The sequence below is a fragment of the Gorilla gorilla genome, chromosome 1 (genome assembly GCF_029281585.2).
Source record: "Gorilla gorilla gorilla isolate KB3781 chromosome 1, NHGRI_mGorGor1-v2.1_pri, whole genome shotgun sequence".
Lineage (NCBI taxonomy): Eukaryota > Metazoa > Chordata > Mammalia > Primates > Hominidae > Gorilla > Gorilla gorilla.
Genome location: NC_073224.2, coordinates 218,285,035 through 218,299,021, shown reverse-complemented (window position 1 = coordinate 218,299,021; position 13,987 = coordinate 218,285,035). Strand labels below are relative to the sequence as shown.

The 13,987-nt window shown below is 50.0% G+C and overlaps 1 protein-coding gene across 3 annotated transcripts in view; it reads left to right on the top strand.

The window, feature by feature from the left end:
- The window catches only part of ALPL (alkaline phosphatase, biomineralization associated), a 69,540-nt gene that overhangs the window by 40,064 nt on the left and 15,489 nt on the right, over positions 1–13,987 (top strand). The window contains exons 1-5 of one of the 3 annotated variants that reach the window (XM_055387076.2): positions 1,848–1,988; positions 4,642–4,805; positions 11,173–11,292; positions 11,643–11,758; positions 13,661–13,835. In XM_055387076.2, coding sequence (XP_055243051.1) covers positions 4,745–4,805; positions 11,173–11,292; positions 11,643–11,758; positions 13,661–13,835 — 472 coding nt within the window. In that variant the 5' untranslated portion in view covers positions 1,848–1,988; positions 4,642–4,744. Of the gene's footprint in view, positions 1–1,847; positions 1,989–4,641; positions 4,806–11,172; positions 11,293–11,642; positions 11,759–13,660; positions 13,836–13,987 lie in introns of those variants that run through there. The other 2 variants (XM_063701986.1, XM_055387078.2) reach the window with 2 other exon arrangements.

Below are 13,987 nucleotides of genomic sequence, written 5' to 3'. Positions count from 1 at the left end.
GCCTCCACCACTCCTTACTAATTCATTTCCCTAGTTGTGGACGAGACTGCCTCAGCTCCTCACCATCATAAGCCAGTGTTAAAAGGAGTTCGCCAAAGCTTTCTCCAGCGAGTATGATGGTTTCTGCAGGTTCTTGGCATAAAGCCTTTATCAGATTAAGGAAATTCTTTTCAATACCTGGTTTGCTGAGGGCTTCTGTCACATTGTTTTCTGTGACCCCATTCCCTCTCCCTAGGTGAGCACGTCAAGTTTGATCAGGGTGTTAACTGCCACCCCTGTGCCTATGATTCCCAAATTTATACTCTAACCCAGACTTCTTTTTCAAATGCCAGAGTCAAATATTCAGCTGCCTCCTTAGTGTCTCCACTTCTAAAAGACATCTCCAACTCAACATGTCCAAAAACAAGTTCCTGATTGTCTCCACCTCACGCCTCAAAAGACCACCCCAAACGCCGAAAGGCTGAATGCTTTTTTCTTTTTCCTTTTTTTTTTTTTTTTTTTTTGAGATGGAGTCTCACTCTGTTGCCCAGGCTGGACTGCAGTGGTGCGATCTCAGCTCACTGCAAACTCTGCTTCCCGGGTTCAAGTGATTCTCCTGCCTCAGCCTCTCAGGTAGCTGGGACTACAGGTGCACACCACCACGCCCGGCTAATTTTTTGTATTTTTAGTAGAGAGAGTTTCACCATGTTGGCCAGGCTGGTCTCAAACACCTGACCTTAAGTGATCCACCCGCCTCAGCCTCTCAAAGTGCTGGGATTACAGGTGTGAGCCATTGCACTTGGCTCGGTAGTATATGGCTCAGAAACATTGCCATTTACAATAGTTCCCCAAAAAGCAAAATTCTTAGGTATAAATCTGGATTCAGAGTCCAGAATGCTAACCATTACACGATGGAACCCGTAGGTATAAATCTAAGAAAACATATCCAAGATCTACAGGCTGAAGACTACAGAGTGCTGATAAAACCGAAGAACTCTGACTGAATGAGTGGAGAGACGTGGTGTCTTCATGACTCGGCAACTCCATGTGGTATAGACGTAAACCCTCCCACATTGATCTGTGGATTTAATACCATACCTATCAAAAACACAGTGGTGGAGGACAGATCAGGGATCGCCAGGTTTAGGGATGGGGGGATTGTGTAACTATAAAGAACGCAAGGGAGATTTTTGGGGTGGCAGGGCTGTTCTGGGTCCTGATGGTGGCGGTGGTGGTTACATGAATCTATCCATGTGTCAAACGTCAGAACCCTCATTTTACACTTGGGGGCAACAGAAATCCCTCCCTCTGTCTCCCAACGCCCTGGGTTAGTTTTTATACTTTCTGTCATTGGAATCACACTGTAAGTGCTCTTGGGTTTAGCTTCCTTTGCTCAAGCTTACCTTGTGGGATTCATTCATGTTGTTGTGAGGAGCTGTGGATCATCCATTCTCCTTGCTGTCTGTGGTGCTTTCTGTGTTGTGAACACATACAATGTATTATCCAGCCTGCCGTAGATGGAGGCAGTTTTGAAGCCATTATAAACAGGGCTGATGTGCACATTCTGCTGGAGAGAAACGGGTCCCAGGGTACAGGTAGGATGATCAGCTTCGGTAGATCCTGCCGGTTTTCCCATGCGCTGTGCCTGTCTGCACTCCACCAACGGCGAGCGGACCTTCCGGTAGTTAAACATCTTCACGAACTCTTGGACTTTCCTGCACACACACAGAAGATAATTTTGGATGGCTCTTCCCTTCCCCCCACAACCTTCCTTAGGGCACTGGCTTTCAACTGATGTAAATATTTACTATGCCAAGCACTAGGAGGGCAGAGACAAACAAGACAAAGTCCTCACAATTAGAAACTCCCGGTGTGGCAGCTGAGATGGCCCAGGAAAGAACTATATTACCTTCAAAAAGAGAGGTACATGCGATGTTTGAGGTGGCATGAAGCTCAGTGGTGTTATACTGGAATCAGTGAGTGACCATCCTGGAGCCTTCCTGAAAGAGGTGACTTCGTTTTTAAGTGATTTTAAATAATAGTTTAATGAATTAGTATTTCGTATTCAGTTAATAACATTTTTCTGATTTTAGGATTTGCTATAGAAATATTTGGAAACCGTAAAGTAGAACAAAAAAAAAAAATGTAGGAATCATCTGAAATTCCAAATTCTACCACTCACAGTTAAGTGTTGTTAGATGTTAGATGTGGGATATTGCCTTTTAATTTCCACTCTGCGCCGCCACCCCCAGCCCCTACCCCAGAGCCGTCACTTCTGGCACTGGAGCGCAGCTTGCGTGTTTTTTTTTTTTTTTTTTTTTTTTTTGAGACAGAGTCTCGCTGTCGCCCAGGCTGGAGTGCAGTGGCGCGATCTCGGCTCACTGCAGGCTCAGCCCCCCCAGGGTTCACGCCATTCTCCTGCCTCAGCCTCCCGAGTAGCTGGGACTACAGGCGCCCGCTACCTCTCCCGGCTAATTTTTTGTATTTTTAGTAGAGACGGGGTTTCACTGTGTTAGCCAGGATGGTCTCGATCTCCTGACTTCGTGATCCGCCCGCCTCGGCCTCCCAAAGTGCTGGGATTACAGGTGTGAGCCACCGCGCCCGGCCATTTGCGTGTTTTTAAGGTTGAATCAAGATCCTTCTTCTGGTGGTAGTGGTTTCTTTTTCTCCTTTCCCTTCCCTTTCCTTCCCTTCCCTTCCCTTCCCTTCCCTTCCCTTCCCTTCCCTTCCCTTCCCTTCCCTTCCCTCCCCTCCCCTCCCCTTCCCTTCCCTCCCCTGCCCTCCCCTCCCCTCCCCTCCCCTCCCCTCCCTCCTTCCTTTTCTCCTTTTCTTTTTCTCTATTTTTAAATTAAAAAAAAAAATCTTGGATGGGCGCGGCAGCTCACACCTGTAATCCCAGCACTTTGGGAGGCCAAGGTGGGCAGATCACCTGAGGTCGGGAGTTCGAGACCAGCCTGACCAACATGGAGAAACCCCATCTCTACTAAAAATACAAAATTGGCCGGGCATGGTGGCGCAAGCCTGTAATCCCAGCCACTCGGGAGGCTGAGGCAGGAAAATTGCTTGAACCCGGGGGGCGGGGGTTGCAGTGAGCCGAGGTTGTGCCATTGCACTCCAGCCTGGACAACAAGAACAAAACTCCGTCTCAAAAAAAAAAAAAAGAAAAGAAAAAGAAAAAGAAAAAATCTTTTTCCTTTGAGCTGGAGCTGCAAAGAGAAGAATTTTTAAAAAGAAAAGAAACTTTTAAAAAATTAAAATACAAAAATTTTTCTTAGAGACAGGGTCTCGCTGTGCTGCCCGGGCTGGTCTCCAACTCCAGGCCTCAAGCGAACTTCCTCCAGCCTCAGCTTCCCAAGTAGCTGGGATTACAGGCATGTACCACCATGCCTGGCTTTTTTTCTTTAAACAACTTTTTAAAAATGTTTTATTTTGTTTTTACTTAACATATAATAATTGGACTAGAGTGGTGTCTTATCTGTCACAACACTTTTCTAATGGTAGAGTGTGTATTACTGCCGTTTCCCACAACAAATGGTGTCATATCTTGGTTTTGGCTGAAGCAATAACATTTCCCAGTGAAACTCTTGCCACTTAAAATTCTTTGTCTTGTAACTCATGTGCAACAGGGTTAGTACATTTCTCAGCTGCCAATGGGGTTGTTCTTTGTGATTTAACAGGAAGACCACAGTGTAAAAACATTCTTATGCCATTAATACATGCTTGTTTTAGGCTACTTGGAAAATTCAAAAAAATGAAAAAAAGAGGAAATAATCATTCATAGTCCTACCACCCAGAGAAAACCACAGTTAATGTTTTGGTGTATTTCCTTCCAGTTTTTTTTTTTTTTTTTCCACCTAAACTCTTCAATTACATCCAACTTTAAATATATATATATTTTTTTTTAAAATTTTAAAGATAATACTGTATCTCAGCACAAAAGAAAATTTTGGAAATGCAGGAAAGACAATGGAAAAGAAAAATCAGTTTTCTGTGATGTCACCACCCAGAAATGGCCACACTTACCAGCCAGTTTTTTCACATATGTGACTCCTACCATTTTTATATCTCTTACCATAAACGACAAGCTCTAGAAGAGAATGTAGCAAATGTAGGGGTCCTGAAAGAAGGGGTGCTCTCTGTGTTGTCCCTGATGTTCCTGGGACACAGGTAATTAAAAGGCTGAAGACCGAGTGCTGTAGAACAGGGCTTCTCAAGGTGTGGTCCGCAAAGCAGCAGCTTCTCGTGGGAGCTTATTAGAAATACAATCGGAGCCTCACGGGTGGGCCGGGAATCTGTTGTAACAAGCCCTTGGGGGATTCAGATGCTTGCTCTCCTTACAGTTTGAGAAACACTGCACCAAAATATTGGACTCTGGGAGGTAGGGGGCTTCAGATGAATTGAAAGTGGAAATTCACTTAGGAAATGGGACGGAACCGCTTTGCAGCATGGAACTCATTGACACTGACACAGCTGTTTGTGTGGTTAAGCTTCCTGAGACAGGGACCAGCTGGGTTTGGCATCCCATTGTCGAGCCCCATGCCTGGTCTGTAATAGGTGCTCACCGAATACTTGTTGAATGAATCAAGGAATGAATAAGTGAGTGAAAAAGGATCTCTAGAGCTGTGCCCCACATGCCTCTTTTTCTCTTTTTTTAATTTCTAGGATTGGAACATCAGTTAACATCTGACCACTGCCAGCCCACCCCTCCCACCCACGTCGATCGCATCTCTGGGCTCCAGGGATAAAGCAGGTCTTGGGGTGCACCATGATTTCACCATTCTTAGTACTGGCCATTGGCACCTGCCTTAGCAACTCCTTAGTGCCAGGTATGCTTGGGGACACAGGTGGAGGCATAAAAAGGTGATGCAGATGGGGTATGATGAGGGCAGTGTCTATGTTTAAGGTCCCAGAACCATCCAAAGTATTTAAGAGCTGAAAACAGGGTTCAGAGCAGGAAACCTCAGCCCTGCTACTTGCATGTGTTAGTTGGATAGGTCACTCTTTTCCCATATATATATAGGAAGTATATATATACAAGGAAAATATATATATACAAGGAAATATATATATTTCCATATATATATTTTTTCCATATATATATTTCATATATACTATATATATTCTTTCTTAATTTTTTTTTTTTTTTTGAGACAGGGTTTCGCTCTGTTGCCCAAGCTAGAGTGCAGTGGCGCCATCTTGGCTCACTGCAAGCTCTGCCTCCTGGGTTCACGCCGTTCTCCTGCCTCAGCCTCCCGAGTAGCTGGGACTACAGGTGCCCGCCACCGCGCCCGGCTAATTTTTTGTATTTTTAGTAGAGACGGGGTTTCACCGTGTTAGCCAGGATGGTCTCGATCTCCTGACCTCGTGATCCACCTGCCTCGGCCTCCCAAAGTGCTGGGATTACAGGCGTGAGCCACCGCGCCTGGCCTGTCTTTCTTTCTTTCTTTCTTTCTTTCTTTCTTTCTTTCTTTCTTTCTTTCTGTCTGTCTGTCTGTCTGTCTGTCTGTCTGTCTGTCTTTCTTTCTTTCCTTTCTTTCCTCTCGCATCTGAGTGAAGAGACCACCAAACAGGCTTTGAGTGAGCAACAAGGCTGTTTATTTCACCTGGGTGCAGGCGGGCTAAGTCCGAAAAGAGTCAGCCAAGGGAGATATGGGTGGGGCCATTTTATAAGATAGGGATAGGTAAAGGAAAATTACAGTCAAAGGGGGGTTGTTCTCTGGCGGGCAGGAGTGGGGGTCACAAGGTGCTCAGTGGGGGAGCTTTTTGAGCCAGGAGAAGGAATTTCACAAGGTAATGTCGTCAGTTAAGGCAAGGACCGGCCATTTTCACTTCTTTTGTGGTGGAATGTCATCAGTTAAGGCAGGAACAGGCCATTTAAATTTCACTTCTTTTGTGATTCTTCAGTTACTTCAGGCCGTCTGGATGTATATGTGCAGGTCACAGGGGATATGATGGTTTAGCTTGGGCTCAGAGGCCTGACACTTTCTTTTTGAGACAGAGACAGAATCTCACTCTGTTGCCCAGGATGGAGTGCAGTGACATGATCTCAGCTCACTGCAACCTTCGCCACCCAGGTTCAAGTGATCCTCCTGCCTCAGCCTCCCGAGTAGCTGGGATTACAGGTGTGCGCTGCAACACCCGGCTAATTTTTGTATTTTTATTAGAGATGGGGTTTCATCATGTTGGCCAGGCTGATCTTGAACTCCTGACCTCAAGTGATCCACCCGCCTTGGCCTCCCAAAGTGCTGGGATTACAGGTGTGAGCCACTGTGCCCAGCCTTTTTCTTGTCATTTGTAGTTCTCACTAGTGAACTCATCTTCAACAGGAATTTTTTGTTTTTCTTTTTTTTGAGACAGTGTCTCGCTCTGTTGCCCAGGCTGGAGTGCAGTGGCGCAATCTCGGCTCACTGCAAGCTCCACCTCCCGGGTTCACGCCAGTCTCCTGCCTCAGCCTCCCAAGTAGCTGGGACTACAGATGCCCGCCACCACGCGCAGCTAATTTTTTTGTACTTTTAGTAGAGACGGGGTTTCACCATGTTAGCCAGGATGGTCTCGATCTCCTGACCTCAGGTGATCCGCCTGCCTTGGCCTCCTAAAGTGCTGGGATTACAGGCGTGAGCCACCGCACCCGGCCGAGTTTTTTGTTTTTCTGTTGGAGATTCACGCGGAAGTGTTTCCACAGCATAGCGTGGTGTTTTCAGGACACTAGGGGTTCAACTAATTCTAGGCCAGTTTTTATGTTGATTTCTTGGTTTACAGTTCTTATACTATAAATTCAGATCCCCACTTAGACCTGGCTCAGATTTGGACTTGAATTCACATTTCTTATGAATGACTGTCTTTCTCTATCCCTTCCATAGCTCCAAGGCAAAATGTGTACCTTAAAACAGCTTCAGCAGACCTGGTGTGGTGGCTTTAGCAGGCCTGGTATGGTGGCTCACGCCTGTAATCCCAGTGCGTTGGGAGGCTGAGGTGGGAGGATCGCTTGAGTCCAGGAGTTTGAGGACAGCCTGGGCAACATAGTGAGACCTCCATCTCTAAAAACAAACAAACAATTAGCTGGGCATAGTGCTGCATGCTTGTAGTCCTAGCTACTTGGGAGGCTAAGGTGGGAGAATCACTTGAGCCCAGGATTTCAAGATTACGGTGAGCTATAATCAAACCACTCCAGCCTGCGTGACAGAGTGAGACTCTGTCTCATAAAAAGAAACCAGCTTCTGGCCGGGAATGGTGGCTCACGCCTGTAATCCCAGCACTTTGGGAGGCCGAGGTAGGTGGATCACTTGAGGTCAGGAGTTTGAGACCAGCCTATCCAACATGGCAAAAACCCCTCTCTACTAAAAATACAAAAATTAGCTGGGCATGGTGGCGCACTCCTGTAATGCCAGCTACTTGGGAGGCTGAGGCAGGAGAATCACTTGAACCCAGGAGGCGGAGGTTGCAGTAAGCTGAGATTGCGCCACTGTACTTCAGCCTGGGCAACAGAGCAAGACTCCGTCGCAAAAAAGAAAAGAAACCAGCTTCAGCCTGAACCTGTACCTGGCTTGCCGTCACAGCCGTTCCTCTCTGCATCAGCTCCTGTGGGCCCCTCTGGTTTTAGATTCCCTCATCAATGCTGCCTCCTGAGGATTTTCCTTCCCCCTTTTCTTCCTTTTTCAAGCTATGTGCTATTTTTTTTTCCCCCAGCATTTCTGTATCTGGAGCTGGAGAAGAGAGCCTTCCTCGGCTCAGTCCATTATGTGGCTAGAAGTCCCCACTTGCCTTCCCCGCACTCCAGTGTCTCCATCTGTCCAGTGGGGATGAGTTCCTCCTGCTTAGGGTCATCATGGGAATCACATGGGATAGTCACAGTGTCTGGCAAGGAGTGGATGCTCAGTGAATGTTGGTCTCTTCTCTTAGGACGGCTGTATTTCAGCAGATGAGGAGATGGGGTGCAGTGGGGCACTGAGCCTGAGCTGCTGAGCTCTCAGGCCATTGCTGCGTCTGAGACCTCGTGGTGCCAGTTGCATCCCTGGGGGACCAAGGTCACTCTGGGATGGGGTCCCTGCCTTCTCAGCACTTACAGCCCACCTGGGTGAAAGATGAACTAGTGGATGAAAAGGGAAAAGGTGAAAAAGTGACAACATGAAAAATCTTCAAACGTTCAGCAGTTCAACTTTTTGTATCTGCTGTTGCCAGGCTGGAGTGCAGTGGCACAATCATGGCTTACTGTAGCCTCAAACTCCTGGCCTCAAGCAGTCCTCCCACCATGGCCTCCAAAAGTGCTGGGATTACAGGATGAGCCACTTCTTCAGCCTTCTTTTTTTTCTTCAATTAGGTATAACTTACAGAAAAGGGCACTGATCTTAAATACATAGCCTGAAAAAATTTTGACATATATTTATACCTATGTAACCACCACCCAGATCAAGACAGAACATTTCTGGTTGTGTGGCATCTGTGGGCTTCCCTGTGCCAACCCCCTCCCAAAGCCAGAGGAGATGCCCAGGCTTACATTGGCCACCAGAGACTCGCTTTGCCTGTTTTGAGCCTCATATAAATGGAATCATATAGTATGTACCGATCAGTGCCCTTTCCCCGGCATTCTATCGTGAGCATTAGCACATATCATTTAGTAGTCTCCAAAAACAATAGCCTCTTGGAATCCAGTTGTCCAGAGCCATCGTTGCTTAAACCAGACTCCAAACCCTTCTCAAGGACAGGCCCTGGGTGGCTCTGGTGAAAAAGACAAGGACTCTGCCCTTGTGGGACTCCAGTCTAGAGAGAACAAGCACTCGATGGAGCAGGGGACCCGGTGGCAGAGCCTGGGCTGAACAAGGGCAACAGGTGTGGGGCGGGCTGATGTCAGCCCAGCCCCGGGACCTCCAAGCTGTTAAGTCAGGTACAGGTTGTAGCGGGTCAGGGTGGGTAGAAGGTCTTCACCACCCAGTGGCACCCAACTGGCCAAAGAGGCTCTATGACCAACAGCACCGTGGTGTGTTTTGAGGAAGGCAGGAGGGAGGCTGGAACTAGCCTGGGCCTGGGGGACCTCTGAGGAAAACCTTTGGCCCCGGCCTTGCCCAGACTTTATCTCATGTCATCCTAGAACTGCCTGTGGATAGCTACGGGTGTCCCATTTCCTGGGGCAGAAACTCTTGTCCAAAGGCACCCTGTCGGGCAGAAGGGCCAAGGTGCTCCCAATTCCCAGTGGGGACTGCGTGGGGACGTCTGAAATTGATGCCCTCAGCAGACACTTCCAGAAGAGAGAGGGTGGACCTGGGGCTGTCCGGATGAGGGCAGTGGGCTGAGGGATTGGGGTGGTGGTGACGTAAGGGGAGGCCTCTTGGGGAGGGGCGTGGGGTGTGCTTGGGTCCAAGTCTAGAGGTGCACTGCAGCACCCTGGCGGCTCCTCGCCTGTGCTCTGCGCCTATGCTAGGCTGGAGCAGAGCCACGGCGACGCGTGAGTTTCCGGTTCTCCCACTTGGGGCCCTAATCTCAGGCTCTCCATTTCCTAATGTGGAGGAGACACTGGTGCCCACCTGCCAAGGCAGTTGAGAGGAATAAGAGAAGCTGTGTGGGGGGTCCCTGGCATCTCGCCCAGAGCCAGTGCGTGTGTGAGGAAGGAGGGCTGTTCTTCACCCACGGCCACTCCGAGAGCCAGGCACGCGTTGGAGCTGGGCCAAAAGATGAGAATTGTGTCCCCAGCCCATGAACATGCTGCACGGCCTTGGACAAGACCCTCCCACTCCTGATCTCTCCTCCCGTTCTGTGCAGTGGGAGGCCTTGAAAGAGGAAACTGCTAGGGAGCCTCCTCTCTAGGCTTCTGAGCAGATCTGATAGGGCCCTGGGACAGAGGGGAGCCCCGCAGACTCTGGGAGGGACTCCAGCTCCCATAGCCAGGATCCTGGTCCAGCCCTGGAGACGGGATAATGGGGATGGGAGGCAACTTTTGAGCCTCTCCTGTGGGTCAGGTGTGTCACTTGCCTTATCCGGCCCAGTCCTTAGAGCGACCCTGAGGGGATGATGCCAGCAATGTCATTTAACACGGGAAGAGACTGAGGCTCAGGGAGGTGACAGAGCTAGTACTTGGAGCAGCTGGGGGTTTTTTGTTTGTTTGTTTTTGAGACGGAGTCTCGCTCTGTCACCCAGGCTGGAGTGCAGTGGTATGATCTCAGCTCACTGCAACCTCCGCCTCCCGGGTTCAAGCAGTTCTCCTGCCTCAGCCTCCTGAGTAGCTGGGACTACAGGTGCACACTGCCATGCCCAGCTAATTTTTCGTATTTCAGTAGAGACGGGGTATCACCGTGTTGCCCAAGCTGGTCGCGAACTCCTGAGCTCAGGTGATCTGCCTGCCTCGGCCTTCCAAAGTGCTGGGATTACAGGCATGAGCCACCATGCCCGGCAGCTGAGGTTTTAATTGAGGTCTGTCTGGCACTAAAGCTGTGGATTGGTTGCTGGACACACACACACATGAGAAAGAGGGAGAGAGAAAGAAGTGTTCTTAGTTCTCATTTTATCTCAAAACCATAAAGCCCCAGCCAGAAGTCACTATCAGCCAAGACGGATGGAGGGGGCGATGAGAGATGCAGAATGTCGTCCTTGATAACTAATCCTAACAAGAGTGAGATCACCTGGCTCCTTTAAATTTGACATATTAAGCAAAAGGCAAGCTTCGCTTTCCAGCACTGCTATTAACTCTGCCACCAAGTCAGGTTCCTGCTGAGCCTACTTTAATGAATAAGCTAAGCAGAGTTGATAATTGATGGCTGGCTATATCAGGGGACCCCTTCTGCTGGAAGGAGTTTGTTGAATAGGTTAAACATTACTCTCTTAATTGTGCTAGCACAATTCATTTGCTGCCTTAGCAGCTCATCTCCCTACTGGGTAGAAGGAATGAGCGTGGGCTTTGGAGCGAAACCCAGCCCTGCCAGTGTCTGCCTGTGCTGTGTGGCCTTAGGCAAGTTGCTTGTTGTCTCTGAGCCTTGGTTTCTTCATTCTGAGTTGTGAGAAGACCCCAGGGTCCACAGGCTTTTCTGGAGGATCTGGATGGCACATATTTATAAACCACAGATGTGTTGTCTGGGTGGGCAACTATTGCACCCACCTCCAAGTTCAGGCATTCCAGCTTGAGCAATCAGAAGTGGGGAGATCTGTACATCTGGGGATAGGAGGCTATCCTTACCCCGCCAAGTAACTGCCTGTCTCTCTGTTTAGAGAAAGAGAAAGACCCCAAGTACTGGCGAGACCAAGCGCAAGAGACACTGAAATATGCCCTGAAGCTTCAGAGGCTCAACACCAACGTGGCTAAGAATGTCATCATGTTCCTGGGAGATGGTGAGGCCCAGGGGCCTGTGGGAGGGGTGGGACAGGACACCTAGCTAGGAGCCCGGGAGACAGGCTGAGTTGAAGGGGACTGTGTTGAAGGGGCTAGGGCTCTGGAGGAAGGGTGTTTAAAAGGATGAGGGGCCAGGCTGTGGATTCAAGAGGCCTGCTCTGCCAGGCAGCCCCCTGAGGATCTGGGAGTGAAGGGAGAGAGGGGCTGCTCACTGACATTTACAGAGCCACGCCCAGTGCCAACTGCCTGAGCCTGCCTTGGTACCGAACTAGAGAGCTTCTGGGTACCCAAGCAGGCTGATTGGAGAGGCAGGAGCATGAGAGACTGAGCCCCCCACTCCCCACTGCAGGGATGGGCGTCTCCACAGTGACGGCCGCCCGCATCCTCAAGGGTCAGCTCCACCACAACCCTGGGGAGGAGACCAGGCTGGAGATGGACAAGTTCCCCTTCGTGGCCCTCTCCAAGGTGAGCCCCATCCCCAAGCTCAGTTCAGGTCTGTATAACCAGTATCCAGGTCGAGCATCTGAACATGACAGCAGCCAGAGGTCCCCTGACCCACTGACCCCCTCCATGCCCAAGCCCACTCCCCACCTGGAGCAGCCACCACCCTGACTTCTGACACCATAGCATCACTGTACCTGCTTGTGTGTGTGTGTTTAGAGAGAGGGTCTTGCTCTGTTGCCCAGGCTGCAGTGCAGTGGTGCAGTCATAGCTCACTGCAGCCTCCAACTCCTGGGCTCAAGCCATCCTCCCACGTTAGCCTCCTGAGTAGCTGGGACTACAGGTGTGCATCACCACATCTGGATAATTGGAGACCCCCCCAAGGTCTCTAATTCTCGGGCTTAAGAGATCCTCCAGCCTTGGCCTCCCAGTCTTGGGGTTACAGGTGTGAGCCACCATGTACGGCCTATATATGCTTTTTTTTTTTTTTTTTTTTTTTGGAGACAGAGTCTTACTCTGTCTTCTAGGCTGGAGTACAGTAGCATGACATCAGCTCACTGCAACCTCTGCCTCCCGAGTTCAAGTGATTCTTCTGCCTCAGCCTCCCAAGTAGCTGGGATTACAGGCACGCGCCACCATGCCCGGCTAATTTTTTTATTTTTAGTAGAGACAAGGTTTCACCCTGTTGGCCAGGCTGGTCTCGAACTCCTGACCCCAGGTGATCTGCCCACCTTGGCCTCCCAAAGTGCTAGGATTACAGGCATGAGCCACCGTGCCTGGCCAGTATACACTTTTGCATGAAGTTCCAGTTCATTCATTCTTTCCCAAGGCAGTTCGTGAAGTTAATTAGACTATAGGCATACCTCAGCTATACTTCGGGTTTGGTTCCAGGCCACTGTAATAAAGCAAATATTGCAATGAAGCAAGTCACACATTTTTTGGTTTCCCAGTGCATATAAAAGTTATGTTTGCACCCTACAGTAGTCTTTTAAGTGTGGGATAGCATTATGTCTAAAAAAGTGTATATACCTTAATTTAAAAATATGCTATTGCTAAAAAACACTAATGAAGTGAGCTCATGTTTTTGGAAAAAATGATGCTGATGGACTTGCTTGACACAGGGTTGCCACAGATCTTCAATTTGTAACAAACACAGTGTCTGTGGAGTACACTAAAATGAGGTGTGCCTGTACTGACCTAGGTTGTTCAAGGCAGTGTGCACTGCCGGGTAGCTATTGCTATTGGTGGTGGTGATAGTGGTGTTATGTAATAACCTCCAGACCCTGGGTCAGGCCCCAGGCTCACTTTTGGGGGAGTAGTGGGGACTATGGTGCCTTCTGTGCCTTCAAGGTGCTCTCAGGCTGGTGGGGAAGGGAGACAGGCAAATAGTTTTGGGGTCTCTGCTAAACATCCGGATGTAGGGCAACCCTGTGATGGTGGCCGCAGGGCAGGTGGCAGAGAAGTCAGCGCTGGTCTTGGCCCCACCCTTTCCTTCCCCAGTCCCCTTCCCCCTCACTTTCACTACCCTATCCCCAGACCCCCCACTCCTTCAAGAAGGCCCCTCCCTCTCCCTTCTCCAGGACTCCCCTGCTCCCCAACCCCTCGCTGGCTCCTGCAGCCCCAGGCCCAGAGAGAGGCCTCCACTGACCCCACCTGAGCCCCACTCTTCTGCCGGACACTTCTCTGTACTTTGGAGAGCTAAGGTCCTGCCCCAGTGCTGCCAGGGTGCAGGGAATGATGGCAGGAAGCAGGCAGCTAGGTAGTCCTGTGGCTCTGGGGAGGCTTCAGTGGGCAGTGGGCCTGGTCAAGGCTATGGGGTCCTCTCTGGTTCCTCACGCCCCAGTCCCCGTGGTGTGAGTGTAGGCGGGGTGGGTGCCATAGGGGCGAAGGCCTGGCCATCTCCTGATCCTCCTCTCCCACCTGCAGACGTACAACACCAATGCCCAGGTCCCTGACAGCGCCGGCACCGCCACCGCCTACCTGTGTGGGGTGAAGGCCAATGAGGGCACCGTGGGGGTAAGCGCAGCCACTGAGCGTTCCCGGTGCAACACCACCCAGGGGAACGAGGTCACCTCCATCCTGCGCTGGGCCAAGGATGCTGGTGAGTCGGGGGAGCAGCGGGGAGCAGGGCCAGCTTCGTGGCCTGTCCGGGCCTCAGTCTTTCTGACTGTGTCATGGGAAGGGGCTAGAAAAGGCTTCTCTGTGGGGCTCCCAGCTCTGATGTGCTGGGAGTCTGTAATATCCATGGGATTC